The sequence below is a fragment of the Leopardus geoffroyi genome, chromosome D4 (genome assembly GCF_018350155.1).
Source record: "Leopardus geoffroyi isolate Oge1 chromosome D4, O.geoffroyi_Oge1_pat1.0, whole genome shotgun sequence".
Taxonomy (NCBI): Eukaryota; Metazoa; Chordata; class Mammalia; order Carnivora; family Felidae; genus Leopardus; species Leopardus geoffroyi.
Genome location: NC_059342.1, coordinates 82,895,648 through 82,918,166, shown reverse-complemented (window position 1 = coordinate 82,918,166; position 22,519 = coordinate 82,895,648). Strand labels below are relative to the sequence as shown.

Here is a 22,519-nt window from a genome sequence, read left to right as displayed (position 1 = left end):
CCATTTGGCAAGCTGTATTTGCACTTTTGTTTCTTTTCCGAAGAAGAAAGAGAAGCTCAAATGATTAAGACTTCTTTCAGAGTTTGCCTTTCCTTTGAAAGTAGTGGACTGAGGAAAGACTCCTGGGCTCCCCGTAGCCGGTCCGTCCGGGATGTGATTGAGGAGGTGTGTGCCTCGCAGAGGTCCACTGGGCCCTGCAGCATGTGAACTCCAGTGCTGACTTTGCATTTTTATGGGGATGAGCAAAGCAATGGACCTTCCGTCCCCCCTCCCCGCCGCCTCCAGCCCCAGGGGCTAGTAGCTGATTCCTTCCTGAGGTCGAAGAAGAGGTGTCTCTCACCTGGGGGTGGGGGGCCCCCTCCTCTCCGCGGGTCCTCCCGCCCCTCCCCCTTTGTCCTGGGAAGCTTTGTTTTGTGTCTTGAGCAGCCAACCTTCTTTTATTAAACCTCACTCTTTTCCAATTAGTAGCCACTCACCTCAGGGGAACATAATTAAGAGGGCTCTAGTTGTCTGGAGAAGGGAATGAAACAAATTGTGGACGTGCAGTAATCATGAACGGGGCCGCAGCACCATTCCTAAGTCTGCGGGAGCCATAGCGGTGTGGGGAATGAGCTCCTGCGTAGAACTCAGCTGTAAGAAAGGCCTGAGTTCATAGGAGGATTGGGTGAGTAGCCCCCTTGGGACATCAGCACTTCTTTTGACTTGAGTACCAAGTGTGTTTCGGGAGACAGCATGGGCACAGCCATCCGACAGCCCCAGGTTGGAACTGTGGTTCCAGGTTCACCGTTTACTAGCTGTGTGACGTTGGACAAATTACTTCACCTTTCTGAGCCCGTTTCCCAGTCTGAAAATGTGGATAATAGTGTGGATATTACACTTGTGGATATTACACTTGTGGATAATACCCTGCAGTGTTGTCTTGAGAACTGTGTGTAAGTAACGCCTAAAAGCGGCTGGGTTGTAGTAGCTCGATAAATATTAGTTCTTTTTCCCCTTAGTAGGATTCAAATTAAACATACCTCTCAGGTAAAGGTCACTGCCTTGACACCAGCTTCCCTTTGCAGGGAAGAAGGAAGGAAGAATAGTTTTTATTCTTCCAGAATGTAACTGATGAAGTCAGATACTGCAGTAATTCCCAGAGAACAAAGGCCTAATAGAGACGTACCCTGTTATGCTATTCGGAGAAGCACGATGCATCCCACAGTTGCCATCGGCCATAGGGTCATTGTGACACAGTTGTCATGGCCTGCCTCTGTGTGAACTTGGTCATAGCTGTTAACATTATCACCGCTTTAATTGTGTGCATTATTGGTTCTGCACATGTTGCGTCTAAATGCCATTTAAAATGGCTTCAACATCACACTTAGAATCGCCATTAAAATGTAAAGTCACTGTGAAGGCTGAAAGGGACCAACAGCAGATAAGCATGCTGTTCATTTGCTGTTGAGCAGATGTTTGCATTGCTGTGTTCTTGAGAAGCAACGGACAAGTTCTTTTGGGGACCTAATAAAGGAAGACAGGTTCTAGATGAGGTTTGATTGTATCTTGTTCCTGAGATACAATCAAACCATTCTTTGGGCGCTCAGAGAATGGGTCCAGTGGGACCTGCCATGTCAGGGACTCAAAGAGAACCCATCTGGACTTGATAGGTTACCGAGCCTACCACGTGCTGTTCCTGTGCCTGGCACTTCGTGGGTTATTGCAGTAGTCCTGAAGGATTCCCACCTTAACAGAGCCTGCCTATTTATTTATTTATTTATTTAAAAATTGTTTTCCTTTTTAATGTTTGTTTATTTTTGAGAGAGAGAGAGAGAGAAAAAAAACAAATTATATGCACTCCAGAATTTCAAAGATAGAAATATGTTCCTTATTGTGGGCCAATGTTGGGTGAGGAAAACGTGAAAACAAAAGTACCGTTCAGGTGATGTGATCCCCTGTCCCCTAAATTTCTCCTTACCATAAAAAGACAAAGAAAAGAAGATTTCCAAAGAAAACGAGTCAGTATCTGCAGTAACTACTGAGGTTTATGGAGAACAGAAACTTTCAGGACCCACCTAGGATTACCCAGTTACATATTTGCCACATTGAGATGTTAAGCGGACTCTGGGTTTCTTTTTTCTTTTCTTTTCTGTTCTTTTTCTTTTTCCTTTTTTTTTTTTCTTCCATTTTCCTCTCCCCACTTGGAATTTGTAATTAGTATCTTTGCCTAGTGAAAATGCAGTCAATTCAGGGAAGTATTTGAGGCTTTGTAAGCAAATGATGACAGTGTAAAAGGTATTTGTCCAAATTTGCATTTATACAAAAGCTGGGGCTGCTGTGATTTCAGAGTAAGTGTGCTTTCAATATTTTCTAAATACAGAGCTGCTGCAGCCCTAGCAATACTTGACTAAGAAATTGCACTTCTATGATAGGCCGTGATTACTCTTTGGAAAATTATTGGGCTTAAAAAAAAAAAAATGCCTACCTAATGATACCTGAATGATGAGTCTCACTTTGTCCCTCTTTGCACGTGCAATCACTCCTGCAAGACTACTGTTCCTGTCTTTCAAAATATCGTTGATTTTTATTGCAGGACAAAAGGGCATGGCATTAAAACCTATGCATTTAAAATTCTAGAAAACATTTCTTTTTCAGGGAAGAGACTTGAGGTAGACGGAGACTTGCTCCGTATTTGTTTTCACCTTTTCCTCACAGTTGTTTGAATGGTCTTTTTCTGTACATTAACTCACCGGCTAGAATTTCAATTCTGAAAATCTGATGAAAACCCCACGTCATTTGTCAATTGCATGAGTCAATGCAGGAGCTGGAAAAGTTGCTAAGATTCGGTTAAATGTTACAGATTGGAGTTTTTCCTCCCTTCTATGTGTTAGGCTGTGCGGCTGGACAAATTAATAAGTGGCCATTTTTCTGGAATTCTCTCTTCCTGCTTCCTTTCATTACATTAGGCAAGGTTCCACGAGATGAGACATTTGCAGTCTTAAGACTTCCTGCCAGGGTTCAGACTTTGTATTTTTGACATTGAAGCTGTCGTGTTCCTGAAGCTACTTAATTAGAAACACATTCATTTCAGCGTACCCTGGAGAAAGCTTGGACAGCAGAGCCCGGCACACTGGGAAGTTCGAGTATTTGTGTAACTGGCAGCTAAACTAATGGTTTACAGTTTAAGGGGAAAAAATATCGCAGGGCATTTCCTTGCCCCTAGAAGCGAAGAGAAGCTGAATGTGCACAGCAGATACCTTTTTTAAAAAGGAGAGAGGAAGAAGAAGAAGAAAGCACAGAAAAGACAACTCCACTTTCAGTGCAGTTGTGTGTATAATTCTTTCTTTGGCTGTTATCAAACACAAAAAGTCTTCTAGAAGAATAGTTCCCAAACTGTGCTGCTAATATTCAAGTCTGTTTTACAGGCTCCCAAGATCTATTACTGCTGAGATCTGTAGTGAGGAGGACATTTTATATTCTGGGGAAGGATTTTTGCTTGAAGAATTTTATTTGTTGAATGGTAATGAGGGAATTGTGCCCTCTCTTATTTTTAAATGTTTGAGCAATTTTAAAATGCACATCTGATGTTTAAAAACCTTCATTCCCTATCGATTGCTTTCAGAATAAAGCCTAAACTCCTTAGTATTCAAGTGGATGCACCCCTCTCCTTTCTCATTTCTATCCTTGTGGTTCTTGTCCCCAAGAAAGCCATCCTTGTAGGTGCACTTCTGCTTTCCTGGCTGCCCCAGAGGGAAGGTGCCTGGTCACCTTGGATGGAGCCAGGTACCTTTCCTCTACGCTCACAGAACACCCTTGACCTTTCATAGGATGTGTCGCATACTGGAGAGACACTCCGTTCCTCCTCCTCCTTGACTGCCATCCCCTACTCCCCAGGAAATACATGCATGGGAGGTGGGTCCCGGGGTTTTAGGTTCAGTATTATGAAGTCAGCGTGGCCCAGAAGGAGGAAATTCAGAGCCACCCCAGGTTTCCTGTGTTTTGTGGCATTAGACAAGTGATTTCAGCTCTCTGGGGGCTATTCTTTCCTCTGTCAACTGGGGATAAAGCCTACCTGATGCCATTGTTGGTGTGGATTAGGAAAGATGAATTTGCAGTTCTTCACATAACACCTAGCACATTTATTATTGGTAAGTAGCATCATAATGTGATGCACACAATGTGTGCGAGCATGCTTGCACACACACACACGCACGCACACACACACGCACACACACGCGCGCTCCTGAAACCAAAGAAGATCAATCCATAGTGCCCAGGTTTTAAGAGCTTTGGAGTTGGGTTCTCATCTTCTCATTTGATGACTTAGGGAACCATTGCCCTGTGAATGAAGCAGTCGGAAGGGGCTTTTTGAATTGGGTGGTGTGTGTGCAGTCGGGGAGGGGAGGCTTGCTCGAAGTTCCCCATGTACTTAGGCCAGTCAGAATGGACAATTAGATCACCTCTCTTGAGGTCAGAAGGAAACATCAAATAAAAAAAAAAAAAAAATCAGTCTTCTTTGAAACCTATTATACCTTGCGTCCAACCTTGTTAACTGCTTTTTCTGTTGTAACTGTGGCGATTTGTTGTCACTAGTGTCCATTTGTGCCACGAACTCTACTAACCGCTTTACGTGTATGTTCTCTCGTTCTGATCACAAGCTGCCAGCTTGATTCCGGTATCCCATTTTAAAGATAAGGCAACTGAGGCCGTGTGCTCACATGGGGCTACTTAGGGATTGACACCAAGGTCAGTGCTCTTCCCATACCGCCCATGCTGCCTCTAATGCTACCCACGTTTTGAAATTCTTCTGAAGTTTCTAGGCTTGGGAACAAAATGTCACATTAAGATTTTTGTTGTGAAAGGAAATGTAACTGTGCATACGTTTATTAAAACAGTTTTTCTCCAAATAGTGAACCATCTGTAATTTTCTGTCGGAAGCAACAGACATTAAAGCAGCTGTGTGTCTCTGTTTCTCTTCACAGTGCTCCCATGCCCTACCTCATAGGAATCCATTTAAGTTTAATGGAGGTAAGTTGGCGCCTTTCCTCCCCAGATCTCTCTACTCGCGGCTTTGTTTTGCTATGCGGCAGTGGAAAAGACACAGTCTCGGGATTCACAGCTCTGCACGTGGGAGCGTGTCGAACCAACACCTCATGCTCAGCCCCCTCGCAGGTGCACAGAGCCGAGCATCCGGCGGAGGCCCTTTCCACTGGGCTCTGCTTTCCAGCGTTTTTCCGCTTTGCTTGGAGGTTGTCAGTTTTCATGGGTGAGGGAGAGAGGTTCAGAGAGGCAGGAGGAAAGGGAAGGGAAATTGTTTGCTTTTCAAAATGATGTTTATTATAAATCACTGTAACAGTACGACATTTTTCATTGTCAAAAACATGGTATAAAAAAGTAGGTAGGTATATAAAGAAGAAAGTTGAAAAGTGTCCACGATACCATTATTTCAGACTCAACTACTATTAGCATTTTATTATTCTTCCTCCTAGTCTATATTCTGTGAATATATATTTTGTATAAATATGCATAACTGATATATATATGTATACATATTATATATATAGTTTTAGGTCTGTTTCACTTAATATTATGGCATGGAGATTTCTACATATTTTAATCCACTCTCAATATGAATAATTTTTAATTTGTTGCCTGTCCATCCACTGTTTGGATATACCACAACCTAACCATTTTCCTATAATTGTTGGACACTTGGGTTGTTTATCATTTTTCACTATTATAAATAGCATTTCAGTGAACATCTTTATGCATAAGGCTCTCTCCGCACCCTGACTTATTTCTTTAGCACAGAACCCCCCCCCCCCCCCCCGCCCGCCCCAAAGTAGAAATGCTTGGTCAAAGCTAGGAATCTGGTGCCAGGTTGCTTTCTGCATGGCTGTACCAATTAGATAGCAGTTCTTTTAAAGGGCTTTTGTGTGCTTTTGTAAGTGCCATTGGTTTGTAGACATGAACCTTAAGCTTTTCCCTCCTCGAGAGAGAGAGCTTAAATTTGTACTAGAGCAAAATGGGGTGGGAGGTGGGGGGCTTGCCTGTTTTGCACAGGAGATAAGCTCCCAGAGGGAAAATCTAGAGCCCTGTCCGTCTGTGATGATGCTTTGCATGTCTTAAAGGAAGTGCTACTTCTCTTCTTCTGTTGCCTTCATTTCACGTCGACGAGGACCACCTGCTTCTTCACTAACTGTTGCACACTGTGCTATTGTGCTTACGAAAATGAAACAAGTTGGTTATCGAAAAACCTGTTTGTTTGACATTGAGAATCTTGATCAAAATAGACCACAGAAATCTGCTCAAATTTCTAATTTGACAGGACGGCCATGTGGCTCCTACATTCTGTTAACAGTTCCTCCTTGTCGTCACCCAGCCCTGAGCACATACAGTACACAGTTTATGGACGATCTCGGATGGTGTATTTAGATCAGATTGAAGAGATTTCTTCTGTGTTTTACCTTTGTTTGTCAAGTTTAGGGGTGTATTCAAGGCTCCTGTGTGAAAAATTGAAAGTGAATACTTTTCTAACCGACCTTTCATGCCAGTCGCTGCAGAGTTTGAGACACAAATGTAAAGACCATTTGGTCTATCAGAGTCCACAGCTCTTTCCGGCCCCTCCTCCTGCCTTCCAGGCTGTTCTAGTACAGGCTTTTTCAGACTCTTTTTCATGTCCCTTTACCTTCAGCATTGTCCACGTTTCTAGTCTTAGCTTGCTTTTCTTCTCCACATGCCCTCTAGTCATCTCTCGTAAGGCTTTTGCTCCAGCTACCAACGTGATATTTGTGACTCTCAGCTCTGAACTTCCTCTGGCTTCTCTTTCTCTGAACTTCAGATGCCAAGTTTCAAGTGCTGATGGATTGTCACCTAATGGACTACAGATGTCTCAGACTCAGTCTTCCCCAGACAATGTGTTACGCGCGTGCGCGCGCGCACACACACACACACACACACACACACACACACACACACAACCTTCTGGTGTTCCCGGTCTGTGAGTGGCACCATTGCCCGCAGAGGCACCAAAGTGGGACACACCAAGCATGGCTGAGTTCTCCTCTCTTCCTCATTCTTTCTCTGAAAATAGTCACCAGGTCTCTGACATCTCTCTCCACCTGTTCCTTCCTCACTGCCTTCGATGACCTTTTTCTTTGCTTTCTTAGATTCCTGTGAAGCCTTATTCGTTCCTTTGATAAGCAAAATGAAGGCCTCTGTGTTCTGAACAGTTTGCTAGGCCGTAGAGAGAGGGAGACGGACATGAAGTCAGGCCAAAGTCCCGACACGTGGTGGGGTGCCTTCCGCCTCGTCGCCGTACCTCCGTAGCCCGCCTTCCAGCCTCTCTCTGCCCTCCCCCATGTCCTGCTCTCTCCACTGCTGTCCTCTCACTGTCCCTTGCTAGCCAGTGCTCTCCCTGATCCATAAGCACACCCACATCCCTCCTCCACACCCCCTCCCTCCGGCTAAGCTTGCCCTTCTCCACCTCTTCCCAGAAGTCCCCAGTTGTCGTCTTTCACGTACTGTACTCCTTGCCCCGGATGATAGCTGTCTGCTGCTCTGTCCTCTCCGTCATCCCTAGAAGTATGAGTTCTTTGAGAACAAAGACTGTGCTGCATTCATGTGGTGGCCTCAGCACCTAGCAGGACGCCGAGCACGTACTTTCTGAAAAGAAGGATTGAGTGCGTGCTTGGAAAACTGGATCCCAGGACACATTCAGAGCCTCACTGTTTCCAGGGAGCCAGCACCATAAGTTTACTTAAAGGTGGAGTAAATTTTTTACTTTTTATATGATCGTAAGGAATTTTTGAAAAGACCTCTGGTAGTAAAACATGTAATGCAAAATATACGTAAATTCTGAAGCTGAAACTTGAGACAGTTTTGCCTTTAGGTGAATGGGTGCAAATCCACTCTCCTTCCTCAGCCTTTGAGGGGTTTTACGTGAGAAGGTTCAGGAAGCATTGGGCAAGATCAGTGTTAGACCTGTTTGACTGAAGTTGGGGAGGGGTTTGCCATGCCAAATTCTTGTGTGATCAGCAGTAAAAGAAAAGCCAGATCAGTCGTTGCCCCATTCTTGAGGCCAGCTAAACCACTTTTCCAAGCAAAGTCGTGTTTCCCGGGTGTGTTGGGTAGCCGTGAACTACCAAATCGTGGAATTTAGTCTCTTAATCTCCTCCCGTGGATTTCAGCTCAGACTCGGAATGCTCTAGTCATTCTTTTTGATTGGGTTTATCTGGTTCTGTTATACTCTTCAAGGGAGAGAAATGCTTCCCTGAGATTTCTTCCAGGCACCATGGGCTGTAACGCTTGGGGAGGAGCTCGTACCTGGGGCCAAAGGAAAGCTCTTTAAGGAAGGAGCTTGGGAAGGCCCATCTCCTCTCGCACACTAGTTTTCTTACTGGCAATTCAGCAAAAGGCTTATTTTTGACTGTCTTGTTATTTTTTCTTGAAAGCTATAGGCACCTTATTATGCCTTTGCATATGTGCCAGAATTTTTTAAACTTCAAATGAATGTGGCAGATGTTCATAAAAGTTTAGAAAAAGCTACCATAGGAAGACTTTTTAACCATTTTTATGACACTCAAATTTGTTGCACAAAAGGAAATATAAATTATAACCTAGTGTTCTCATTTGAAAAAAAGGTTATTTTGGGGAAAGACCTCATTCTGGTCTTCCGTTCTAACAGGGTGCCCCTGCTATTTGTTGAATGGTAACCCAGTCACCTTCGAGAGTCTGCCTTCCTTCTGAAGTGACAAGTTTATAGTCAATCCGGATTCTTACCCCTCCTTCCGCCTTTTTATATTCTTTCTCTCATTTAAGCAAACATTAATTTGAGGCTAGTGGTAAGTTAGCAGGATAGCCAAGGGTATTGGCATGGACCTAGTTTCTTCTTGGAGAGAGTGATCTTGTTAGCTGGCAGCTAGGAAATACCGAAACGTGGCCAGATTCCACAGGGCCTGTTTCCTTTCATTCTCTCCACCTCGGTTCAGTTCAGGAGACGTTTCTGCCGCCCCTCTTCTGTGCCTGGTCTGGTAGCAGGTGCCAGGTTACATCTGGTGGATGGTGCTTCTCCGTTTTGATAAATGAAGACTTTCCTCTCCAAGCCTCACAAACAATGCTTTGTGTCCAGGCCTCAGAGTGCTACGAGGGATGTAGGCAGAATATCGTATGCGTGTATCCCGGTGGTCAGGAGGGAGGAAGGAGAAGCGATAGCTATGGCACAGATGCAGACAGAGGCTCGGGTTAGCCTGTGTATCATACCCCACCTGTACACAGAGGTGGTGAAGTGCAGTGGTTAGAACGTGGACTCTGGATTTTAGCCCTCCGAACTTCCTGCTTACGTGATCCTGGGGAAGGTAATGACTTCTTAACGTCTGTTGTCTTACCTATGAAACAAGGACAGTGGCCACATCTCCCTTACAGGATTGTTGGGAGATCCAGTGAGATAATGCTTTTGGGTGCCTCACATAGTGCCTGGCACATAAAGAGTTCAACAGAGATCAACAACCGTTGATGTTTTTGTTTCCTCAGTGGGCTTAAAGCCATTTACGTTGTTAAGTCGGTAGCTTTGGGAGCATGTTTCAGAGACTCTTAGGTTACCAGGGCCATCGTCCTCATTACCTAGGGAAGGAGAGTTTGTGGTCGCCCTATTTTCTCCTGGTCTGCAGTGCTAGAGACACTTTTTCGGGGATGGGAACGGTCCTTTTGTAGAATTTGAGTGCACTCTCGACCCTCTGCTTGACCACTGTCCTGCTGTAGTAATTTCGGGCAAGATACGTTGTCTCTCTGTCTCTCCCTTTCTTCATCTGTAACAGCGGTTAGCACCCATCTTTTAGAATCATGGGAAGGATTAAATAAATACATGAGTCCTGTGTGTGTCCAGCATACGTGAGTGCCTGGTCTGTGCCGGGCACACGGTCCACGTCCCCTTCTACAGTGATGTTTTGAGAGCCTTCTGAGTACCAACTACTGCATCCTGCTAGGGGTTCTGTACGAAATGGCGAGCGTCACATAATCCCTGCCTTCACAGGGTTTCGTCTAGAGCAGATGCAGGCAAGTAGAAAGTAATTACAGTGAATTTGGGAGGCCATGGGTCCGGCAGGGGAAACACCAAATCTAGCCTCGAGGGCTGTGCCTCTGACAGGAAGGGAACACCTAAGCTGAAGCCAGGGAAACCGGGAACAGCATCTGCAAAGACTTAAAATGACCACCATGGAGCTTTCCAGGAAGTAGGAGTAGTTCAGTGTGTGACGGGAGCACAGAGCCGAAGGGAGAGAGCAGAGCTGAGGTAGGCAGGCAAGGACCAGGCCATCCAGGGCCTTGTAAGCCTTGTTAAAGAGTTTGAACTTTATAGGGCAATGGAGAGCCATTGAAGTGTGTAAATAGGGGAGGGACATGGTCAGGCCTTCTCCTTCTGGGCCATTAGAAACACAGTCCTTCCATATAAAATGCTTGGAAACTGCTTAACCATGTTAATAAAGTAAATTGATATTTATAAAGATCAAGGTAATTCTTAAGTAAATTACACACCACAACCATATATATAAAATTCAGATGTGTTGGCATCCCAAACCCAAGCTTCCGAACGGCTCCCTTGCTACCATGCTGTGGCCGAGGTGTTTGCAGCGATGACTTTCTTCGAGGGTTTAAGCACCGCTTTTACTAGATTTTGTCTTTTCCTCTCCGTTTCTAAGTACTTTTCATGAATTAGATATTCTTTCTACAGCCCAGTTTGAGGATATAAATTTATTTTTTAATCCATTAAATGTTTGTTTATTTGAGAGAGAGAGAGAGCGTGCGTGCGTGTGATGAGCGGGGGAAGGGCAGAGAGAGAGAGAGAGAGGGAGGGAGGGAGGGAGACAGAGAATCCCAAGCAGGCTCCCAGCTGTCAGCACAGAGCCCGACGTGGGGCTCGAACTCCCCAACCTGGAGATCATGACCTGAGCCGAAGTTGGACGCTCAACCAACCGGGCCACCCAGGTGCCCAGAGGATAGACATTTAGACTGGCAGTTGGAACAGGGGGAATGCGACCTAGAAACCAAATTCCCCGGCCCCTTGCTACCTCTGCCACCGTTGCAATTTCAAGAGGCATGTGATGGGTTCACGAGGGCAGGAGACCAGGCTTCCAGCATTCTGTTCTCTTTCTCGCCATCCTCTCCCTGGGGAGGCTTGGCGGGAGCTCCTAGAAAGACACCTGATTTTGCAGATGCACCAGGTGCTTGGCACAGCCCTGAGGCACCGCTCCTGAGGCCACACCCGGGTGCCAAGGCAGAGCTCCTTTCAGTCTCTGGGAGCCAGAGGGGCTCCCGGGGTAAGTAGCGGCTTTTTACACAAAATAACAGGATTTACTTATTTACAGAAAAGAAAAATAACCCTTCCCCCCTGCCTTTGCATCTCAAAGAATCTGAATTTCTGTCAAATGAGTAGGCACAATTTTAACTAGTTCTTTCTTTTCCCTTTTTCCCTCAGCAGAGAAAGCCTTTAATCCTTTATTCATTTTTTTTAATAGATATATATTTATCTTTAAACAGTTTCATATGAGTGGGGAGTGTTTCCTGTTGACCATCGTGCCATTTGCTTCTTCGCAGGACTCCACAGGTAGAGGGTAATGAGATGTAGTTCACCCTTGTTAAAGCTGAGACTGGTGCAGAGCTCGGAGCCACAATTCTATTCTAGATGGGAGTGGGGACCTGTATATGTATCCTCACAGGAGTTGAGAAATCCCGGGTGAGGTTTGTTAGTGCTGAGTAGTCCTCCTCCTGCTTTGTAAGAAGGTGATATTTGCCTGAAACATTCCACCTGGGAGTTTCAGTTGCAGGCTCGCGGGGAGAGCTCTGGCAAGAAAGGCCAAGGGTTGGGACATCTTCTGAGTCCTTGCTCAACACCGGACACGGTGCCGGGTACTTTACCCATTTTCACTTTGGAGCATTCCTCGGAATCTCTCCGCCAGGAAGGGGTATCCACATTTGCAAATGGGGAAGCTGAGGCTCAGGTAAAATAATTTCTGTCTAGTCCCTCGGCCACGATGGGGTTGTGAGGACCCAGAGACTCTGCCCTGTGCGCCGTCTACTCAGGCCGTGTGGATCATGCCTAACCCCGTCTCAGTCTTGAGCAGAGGCCCAGCTTCACCTGACGTTTTCCTTCTCGGGTGGCCTCCATGCCGTGCACGGACGGGGGATGGTGGCCAAGGGACCCAGGAGTTCGTGTCTGGCGGCCTCATGTGTGTCCAGAGAAGGGCTCTGACTATACTTATAACCGGGGCTGGGTTACTTAGCCTCTTCACGACGTCATTCTCTCGTCAGTAAAATTAGGATTGTATTTGCTCCCTCAAGGAGTTGTGAGAATTCAGTGATATAACAGATGTGAAGGGCTTTTTAAAAATACTACACCAATAAATTATATGTAAAAAAAAAAAAAAAAAAAAAATACTACGCCAAACATGATTCTTTATAGTTAAGAGCAAAGTTTAGTTCACTTGCTGGCACTTGCTTTATTATATAAGGAAAAAAGTAATCAGACAGTAGCTCGGCTTTGCTGGAATTTCCTCAGCATACTGTTTGTTATCCGGCAGAATCGTCACATGTGAGTCTGTCACACGCGCAGCATTCAGGGTGACCGTTCAGAAGCTCTGTTCAACTTGGGGCCCGAAGGAGGTCCTGGACTGTGCCTGATGAGTTTCCCCCAGAAGCTCTCTCCTCTTCACAGCGGCTTCTACATTTACAATAAGTGGGATTTGTTTTGTTTGTGAATTGTTTTAGGTTTTAAAGAATTTTTTATTTTAAAGAGCATGGGCTGGGAGGAGGGGCAGAGGGAGAGGGAGAGAGGATCTTAAGCAGGCTCGGTGCTCAGCACTGAGCCCAACACAGGGCTCAATCCCACAACTGTGAAATCATGACCTGAGCCGAAATCAAGAGTCGGATGCTTAACTGCCTGTGCTGCCCAGGCGCCCCTGAATGCAATTCTTAAATGTCACTTATCCTGATGTTGAATTAGTTAATACAAAACAATTTAAAGCTCTAGTAGTAATTTATGTAATCAAAGGGAACAAGTAATTCTGGCTGATTTAAGTATCTCTTGCAGTCAGTACATTTTCAGTCTAATTTGTTGTGACTGAAATGTTCTCTTGTGAGATGAGATAAGCCTCTGTTATACATTAGAAAAACTGAGTAATTTATGAGGGAGAATCCCAGTAGAAAATGTGAAACCATCGTTGATGCTCTTGTTTGCCAATTTTCCTATCATCACTTAGCCAGTCATTATATGTAAGTTCCGCTTAGCAATGTGAAAACCGACTTCAAAGAAAATTTAGTTTATAAACTGTTACTAAGAGAAAGCTTGAACTAATCAAAATCCTATCAGGTTAAGAGAAAGAGCTACACGCAGGGGGGTGTGTGGCGGAGTGAAAAGGACTCTTGGGCTCTAGAGTTAGATGGCCCTGGATTCAAATTCTAGCCCTAGTTAACGTCTGGTTAAAGTCCAGATGACTTTAAACAACCTCCTTTGTTGAGCTGAGAGGTCAGTTTGGCAGGCGGGGAGGGTGTTGTCATTGCATCACACAGTTGGACCACTCTGTGCAAAAGGATTATTGTGTTATCTTCTTAGGAGATGCCTGTCGGAAGTACTCAGTGATATCAACCATTGAGTGAAGGTCTGCCAGTATACGTGGCACTTGAGCCCTGTCGTTTCTAGTTGTCACCCCCGTGAAGGAAGTGTAGATTTTGCAGGAGGTCGGGTGCTTCTTTGAGCCTTAGACACGTCGCTCATAAAATGGGTACGTTCCCCACTTCGTGGGAGTTTTTAATGAGGAGTAAGTGAGGGAATTGGTACCTGACGCATGGTAGGTGCCAAATAAATGGAAGGGGCTATATGTGTATCGATATTTGTGTAGAACCGAGAAATCTTCTTTAAAGCTAGTTAAAAGGCATCTACCTAAGTTTGACTCTGCCCTCTTTTTCAGCTTCCTTTTGTATTTTTTAGTGAGTGACTTTTTCTAAATTGACATTAACTCAAAGGCACTTTTAACTGAGCAGAGCCACATGGGACTGGTGACTTCTTAAAGTCCTTGGAAGTGAATAGGGGCGGGGCTGTTGTGGGAGCTCAGAGACCAGTCTCGTGATGATTGAAGAGCCGTACCCTTGGCCTAGGCAGATCCCACTTGGAATCCGGGCACATGTGGTTTTGTTTAACACCATGCTCCACAGACTCACAGTCCGAGTTTGTGACCATCAGACATTTGTTGTTGATATGTGAGGTCACCCCAGTAGGGGTGTTTGTCAACCAAATTAAACTTCCTCTTAATGACCTAAAATAATTGATTCGGAAGGCCTTTAAATGGGCCGTGGCAATAGGTGAGCAGGCTGGAATCTGGCATTTTCTGCACAGATTATTGCGTGTTATTCTTTTGCTTTTAGGGGGAAGACATGGGTGGACCATGGGCTTTTGGGGCAGGCAGTGAACCTAAGTTTCAATCCCAGCTCCACCATTTATCTAAGTGTGACACGGGCAAGTCACTGAACTCCTGTGCGTGTGTGCCTTAACACCTCCATCTGTGAAATGGGACACCTGCCTTAAAGTGATGACAGCTAGAAGTAACATGGCTGACGTTCCATGCATGTTAGTAGACCCTCACTGGATGGTAGATATTATTATTAATAAAGTGTTTCTAGTAGGCATCTGTGAAGAAGATAGCTTGGTACTAATTTTGTGCAAAGCGGTCAAACTCTGATGTAGTAACCGTACCTTTTTTTTCCCCCCTGCTAAACTGATTTCTCCATAAACTGCTTTCTGTACTAAACTTAAACGCCCATAGAGAAAAGTGTGACTAAAATTGGAGTCTGTAAACCTCTCTTTACATATTGTTTGATTCTCAGCTGATTTCAAAATGCATTTAAAGTTGAATATTTAAGATCTACGCCATGTGGGCTACACAAGGAGTGAGTTTTTTCTTTGCCTTTGGATTCGGACATTAATGACCTAAGCTCTGGCCTTTGCAGGTAGAGTGGGGCCACCACATTATATTTGTTAGAAGTAAAACACTGGCTCAGAGCTCTTCCTGATCAACAGTGGCGCTAAAGTTTCCTTGTGTGTTTGGAAGTTATCAGTATCCCACAGAGTGGTTTATGTGTCCTGCGTAAAATTCTTCCCTCCATAGACACAAATATCTGACAGAAACTAAAAGCCGCAGGCTGGGGCTGCCCAGGGGCCTGGACATGGCTTTAACCAAATATAATACCTGTTAAGCCTTGGCATCTATTGTTTTGGAATGATTCAATGGTAATAAATTTATATCCCGCCTCTTCAGCATTTTATTGCAGATATTTTGTACTGACCGAATGGGTTAAATTATGAAGCTTGATAAGTACATATGCACATTACCCATCCCTAGCTTTAGAAGAAAAAAAAAAAAGGAAGAAAAAGATAGCTATGAGTTTGGAAGTCATCCCAATTTTTAAAAATAAGAGAATTTGGACATTTTGGCATATGGGGCTTTTTAAATGAAATTTCATGGAACTGAAAACAGTCAATTTTAGGTTTCCAAAAATTGTTTTGATTTTCATTGGTATAAATTTGCTGCACATGGTTTTAGGGAAGTTCTGAGAGATGCATTTGGGACTTCGGGGTTGATTTTTTTTTTTTTTTTTTTTTTTGAGATTTGTGATTTATTTTTAAAAGGTGATTTTTTTTTTTTCTCCCCTAACTCAAAGTATAAATCGGAGGAGACAGAGTTCCATTTCTAGGACAGCTTTTTTGTAATGACATCGTTAAGCATTGCCAAACAACTGGACTCGGGGCAGAATTATGGAGCATCATTTTGGCACCCACCGTTTGGACACTGAGCAGCCGACTCCTCTCCCCCCGTCTCGGAGCTAGAATCTCGAGGCCAAATGATTTGGGCCATTCCATTAGCAGCAGCTGCTGGTGATAAGCACCGTGAGAGTCACCTGTGTAGGGTCAGGCTTATTGCACATCAAGGTTCAGCAGCGTCGGAAGAGAGGGAAGATGCCCAGGAGGGGGCTCTAGGCCACCTGCTGTGTGAGGATCAAAGGGTTGAAAGGTCAGAGGGCGCAGCTCCCTTAACCATATCTGTCTGTGCAATAGCTGTTTCAGATTGTAAATCTTGGCGATTTCATTAAGTCCTCCTGGCTGCTACTGGGGCATTGAAATAATAAAATTTTATATCTGTTGCCTTTCCTGCCTCTGGCAGCCAGGCTGATACATTCTCTGCAAAATGGGGCGTCTTTATGAAAAGCTTTCCTGGAATGATCAGAGCGGCCCTGGTGAAGCTTCACATTGGGAAGTTGGGGTTCACAGAACCTCATCCTCTGGAATGGTTTAAACGCACGCATGCACAGACCGGTTAGCAGCCTTTGTGATTTATGTAACACCTCTTTTCCGAAAAGCAGGTCACCAAAGTATTACGTATTGCTGAATGCTTAATCTTACACGTAGGAGGAAAGCTTTGCTTTCCCTGTGCTGTATTAAATAGCCCCTGTTCTAATGACTCCGGGGTCCGTCCTCTTGGGCCATCCCGAGCCTCTCTACGGGCATTACTTCCCACTCGGCAGACCATTTGGGTGTTTTTAGAGACGTGTCTCCTGAATATGATTTTCCAAACACTTTTCCTAGATCTTAAAGTTGTTATGGACCTTTAGGGCTCCTTGGCTCTTGGGCAAGACAAATCACGGTAATGGCTGCCCCTTTACTGCCCATATGTTTAAGACCCCCTGTAGTTTGTTTGAAAAGTTAAGAGATTTTCACAGTGAAGGTGCCATTTCTGAAATTTAAAGTGTTCCTTTTCACCGGGAGATAAGTTCACTCTGATTAAGTCCGTAATTCTCACTAAGCCATGTTTATGGGGGCAATAAACAATGTTTCAGCGTGCTTGTTAAATTGGGTTTCCAACCTCTCCACTCTTTAAAAATTGACATTTCAAATAAAAGGCAGGTGGAGATGGGAGTCCAGGTTTTCTGTGCCTAGTGATGAATGAATGATGGCAAGTGGCAGTTGTGTGGGAGGAATGAGGCCCTGTTTTATGGGAGGGTGACCCCAAACCATTTTGGGACTAGGGAATCAACGTCCCCTTATACCCCCAGTGAAACTCTTAAATTCAAGTTTCACGGTTTCAAATTGGACGGATGCTGTTTTTGAAATACTGCCAGCCACATTGCACACATTATTTAATTTCACAGCAAGCCTGTGTTCCAATAGTGGTGGCCCCCTTTTACAGATGATGAAATTTGGGCACAGAGAGGTTAAGTGACCCATCCAAAGTCACATTGCTAAAAATTAAAGGACCAGAATCCAAACCCACACAATTTCATTGTGTGAAGTGGTTTAGTGTATACAAAAGAAGAACATGATACTGGTCCAACTTTTAGGGTCTGTTTGCTGTTAGGTGTCTGGCCTCTGGTAAGTCTATCCACGAAGGTTACAGAATAAATATGTGACCTCGTCACTGTCCGGTCTTTGCTAAGCCAGGAAAGTGGAAGGGGCTGCACAGACAGGAGAAGGAGACGACTGGGCTTTGGGGTCGGACAGCCCCAAGCTCTAGTCCTGGCTCTGTTGTTACCCCGGGGCCTGGTGCAAGAGTTTCAGTCTTCTGTGCTATAAAATGGGAATAATCATGCCTGTTCCATGGGACTGCTCTGAGGATCAGATGAAATAAGGTATCTTAAAATAATAGTGTTTATATTATACTTTATAGATGACAGTAGTAAGCCTTAGTGCAGTATCTGTGGATATAGTAAGGTTGAAACAGTTATTTAAAATTTTTTTTTAATTTTTACTTATTTTTGAGAGAGAGAGAGAGAGAGAGAGAGAGACAGAGAGTGGGCGGGGGAGGGGCAGAGAGATGGGGGGAGACACTGAATCCGAAGCAGGCTCCAGGCTCCTAGCTGTCAGCACGGAGCCCGATCTGGGGCTCGAACTCAGGAACTATGAGATCATGACCTGAGCCGAAGTCGGATGCTTCACCGACTGAGCCACCCAGGCACCCCAAAACAGTTATTTTAAAGGCAGAGTGCTCTCTCTCCCTCTGCCCCCTCCCCCACTTGGTTTCTCTCTCTCTTTCTAAAATAAATAAAATGGAAAAAATAAAAAATAAATAAAATCTAAAAAGAAGAGACACGTGGGTGGCTCAGTTACTTGAGCGTCTGACTCTTGATCTGGGCTCAGATCATGATCCCAGGGTCCTGGGATTGAGCCCCGTGTCGGGCTCCACGATGAACATGGAGCTCGCTTAAGATTCTCCCCACATACACACACTCCCGCTCCCTCTCCCTGTCCCATGCCCTTCTTCCCCACTCCCCTTCTTGCTCTCTAAAATAAATAAAATAAGTTAATGAAAATAAAGGAAAAGTGATAGGGGCAGCATGAAACAGTTGGAGACGTCACTAAACAAGTTTTATTTTCGTTTTCGTTTTTTGAGGGCCCAGCCCCGTATTGTCCACCGTGCTTGGCGCTTAGGCCTTTGAGAAGGCAGTGTGCTGTGGGACAGGAATAATCAGGAAGGTTTTGTGGAAGAGCAGGGCCTCGTGGGACAGAGATGATGACGGCGACCTTCGGGCCGTCTTCGCGTCTCACCCAGTGCACCACACTTCGTCTCTCGTTCGTGCTTTGCAACAGGCCTTCCTCGTCTTCTTTTCACACATGAGGAAGCGGAGTCTCCAGCATAGGGAGGGTGCTTCAGTTGGAGGCAAAACACCACCAGCCCAAGGGCGGACTTGTCCAGTGCGCTGCCTGAGAACCAGCAGAACCGGGCTCTCACAGAGGCTGCTGGCACCTACCTGCCTTCTAGCTGGCCCTCTGTGAGATACGTGCCCTGCTTAACCTTTAGTCTTCTCGACAGTCCTGAGGCTAAGGACAGTGACTCCCGTGTCACACGGAAGAAAACTGATACCCAGGGAGGTAAAGTGCCGCGCCCGCAGCTACCTGGCTAGTGAGCGAAAGAGCCAGGACACCAACCTCGTGACTTTTTGACCTTGGGCCCTGGACCATCCAGCAGAGGAAATCGAGCAAGTTCCGTGTGAATAGAGATGCTCTCTTCCCCTATACATTGCTGTGCCTTTTCTTTTTTCTTTTCTTTTCTTTTCTTTTCTTTTCTTTTCTTTTCTTTTCTTTTCTTTTCTTTTCTTTTCTTTTCTTTTCTTTTCTTTTTTCTTTTCTTTTCTCTTCTTTCTTTCTCTCTCTCTCTCTCTCTCTCTTTCAAATTCTTTAATGTTTATCTTTGAGAGACAGAGCATGAGCGGGGGAGGGGCAGAGAGAGCGGGAGACACAGAATCGGAAGCAGGCTCCAGGCTCCGAGCTGTCAGCACAGAGCCCGACGCGGGGCTCTGACTCACACACCTCGAGATCATGACCTGAGCCGAAGTCAGACACTTAACTGACTGAGCCACCCAGGCACCCCGGCTGTGCCTTTTCTTAGGCCATTTGGTTATAGTTTACCTCACCACTCCTTATCCAGGCCGTCTCGTAGGTAGGCCGAGGGCCTCTTCAGTTCAGAGATCATGCTTTATTATCTCTCTGTCCTTAAAACCTAGCATGGAGTTGACGTGAATGACCGACTGACATATGACTGACTGAATGAGTGAATGAATGGGTGAGTGAGTGAATGAATGCCCAGGAGATGTATGGTCAAGAAAGGAAAAATGGCCCATTGGAGAAAAAGCTCTGTGCTGACCCGGGTTGAAAATCCTTGGACTTGTTAATGAGAGTCAGTGCTTATTACCTTGCGAGGAGTGGATTTGGCCTGACCTGTGAGGGGCTTACACCACTTCCCTCCCCCGTCAAGCTTCTGTTTCTGTTTAAAGCACACTGGGAAATTCCAGCGGTGTTTTCAGGGGTCCTCTGAACTGTCGGGCTTAGATTTTTAATTTTGTGGAGCAGGAAGGAGCAAATCAGTGACTCCTGGCTCCAAAGAAAAACCACTGCGTTTATCAACCGCTTGGCAGTTCAGTGACCTTTGGGGCCTGAGGAAGGGAAGGAAAATGTCACTCTTGCCTCTGTGTATATCTGAGATTTCAGGAGGGAATAAAGAGTTTAGAGTACCTGAAGGTTTGCCTTTCCTCTTCTTGTCCTTTCCACTTTCCCTTTTATTTCTCTTTCCTTTCTTCCTAGGAGGCCACCAGCTCCCATGCTGTTCTTTGTTATGCGCTCATATATATGCGCATGCATTTGAGCACGTTTTATATGTGCTGTATAGTGGAAAGAGCATTGGCACGTGGAACCCAGATTCAAATCCTTTCTCTGACACACACCACATTGTAAGAACACGGGCAAACCATTTACTCTCTTTAGGCTCAGTTTCTTCATCCATCAAATGGGTATGATATTCTGCAGAAAACCCTCTCCCTGGGGAATTTTGATGGAGTCTGGGCCAGCCATCGAGCTATGAAGGGCTTGATTCTTCTGCTACGTGCTTGACAAACTTCCGCTAAGTTATAGTTGCTCAATATGCTTGTTGGTTGAAACAGTGGCAGAACAATTAATAAGATGCACTGGGTAACTGGGCGTTGGTGTTCAGCTGCTTGCAGTGTGTAACACCACTGCTTCTAAGCCCTACGACTTGGGACCAGCTATTTTTCCTCCCTGAGCCTCAATTTCCTTCTGTCCACGGGAGTGTCATGAGGATTGCATTGTATGGTACTCAGAAAGGTTTGGGCCGTGGGAGGACCACACCAGCTAACAGCTCTCACGTCGTTGTTGTAAGAGCCCGTACGATGATGGAGGCAGAGCGTGTGCCCCAGTCCCTGGCCCGTGCCGGCCCTCCGTCAGCCTAGCTGTGGCTTGGCCCGTCAGGCGCATGGTTGGCCTAAGAGGGGACTGCGCGAACCCAGCATCGATCATGTGGTATAACATTTGGATTAACACCCTATTAAGATGGAAGAGCCATATTCACTACCTTCCAAAATTAAAACAGTGGCTGAGCAGTCAGGCTTAAGGGAGACATAGTGTCAGAAGCCATATCAGTTTGCCTCCCTCCCGGAGGGACAAAGACTAGACTTTCTTGGAGCCAAAGCAGAGCATTTTGTGTTCTGATCCGGGAAGATGCTGCGTCATCTTGAAACAAGACGTCCTTGCAGGAAGGACCTTGTCTGGACCTGTCCCCTTTGCTTGGTGCTCTAGTTGCTGGTCTCAGAGGTGCTGCCTCAGCCTTGGGGAGAGGCGACTAGGCTTGCAGACCTCAGAGGTCACTGCAGCAGGGATTAGGCCTACCTGTGGTCAAGGCCAGTGCCCAGGTCAGATGGGAGCATGGACATGCTGTTGCCAAACAAATATTTCTTTTTTTTTTTTTTTTTCCTGGTTGTTTAATCTTCTCACAATGCTAAGTATGTGGTGATAACCACATTTTATAAACGAAGAACCTGAGGTTCAACGAGATTTAAATTCCCTGCCCTGGGTCCCATTTGCAGTAATTAAAGAAGATAAAACCCAAAGCCCAGTCCACATGACTCCTGCTTCTTCCACTTGGTCCTGCTGCTCCCCCAAACCGAGCTGTCACAGGACCACGGGGGTCTCTCGGAAGGTACGCAGATAACGTTGCTGCTTCGATCCTCCCTGGAGAAGCAACAGGACAGATTGAAGAAGTAACATGTACCCTGGAGGTGTCGACTTTTACAGATAGATTTTCTTTTTTAAATTTTTTAAGAAACGTTTGTTTATTTTGAGAGAGAGAAAGTGTGAGTAGGGGAGGGGTAGCGAGAGAGGGAGAGCGAGAATCCCAAGCAGGCTCCGTGCTGTCAGCGCAGAGCCCCACGCACGGGCTGATCCCACGAGCCAGGAGATCATGACCTGAGCTGAAATCCAGAGTCAGACGCTCAACCTACTGAGCCACCCAGGCGCCCCTATGGATAGATTTTTCTGACAGTGAAATACATTCTAGAGTGAATCCTTTTTATCAAAATAATTACTGTTACTTTGTTTTTTATAATAATAATAAACACCCAGTGTTTATTATATACCAAACATTATCCTAAGTACTTATACGTATTTTAACTCATTTAATCACCATAACAATCCAGTGAAGTCCATGTTATTTGCTTTTTGTCTACATACTATTGAAATACGAAATGGATAGGGCAAAGTACACTCATCCGAAGTGCACAGCGAGATTTGTGTTTACGAGGCAGGTACACCCGTGCGACCACCACCAGATTGAGAAACAACATTACCAGTCCCCCAGAGGCTCCTCTTGTGTCCTCTTGTAGTCATTCTCCCTCTGACCCAAAGGTAACCATTATTCCCGGTGTCCTGTTTGAATCGCATTGAACAGATGAGTAAACTGAGGCACAGGGAGCTTAAGGGGTTTGCACGCGGTAGCACAGCTGTAACTGGCAGAGTTGGGAATTCAGAATGAGGCAGACGCTCCAGAGAATGTGCTCGTATCCCTGAGACCAAGCCAGGAAAAGAACACTAGATTGGTGGTGGTTTGAATTGTAATAGCACAAAATCATCAGAGTGAAATCTTACTAGCTTCTGCCTTTGGTCTGAAAATCAATTTACATTCTTACAGTCTTGGGGCACCTGGGTGGCTCCGTTGGC

At 45.4% G+C, this 22,519-nt stretch overlaps 1 protein-coding gene across 15 annotated transcripts in view; it reads left to right on the top strand.

Moving 5' to 3' along the window:
* Positions 1-22,519, top strand: part of DENND1A (DENN domain containing 1A) — a 512,085-nt gene that overhangs the window by 302,911 nt on the left and 186,655 nt on the right. For all 15 annotated transcript variants that reach the window (XM_045470412.1, XM_045470408.1, XM_045470411.1 and 12 more), the window contains one exon: positions 4,962-5,007. In XM_045470412.1, coding sequence (XP_045326368.1) covers positions 4,962-5,007 — 46 coding nt within the window. The remainder of the gene's footprint in view (positions 1-4,961; positions 5,008-22,519) is intronic.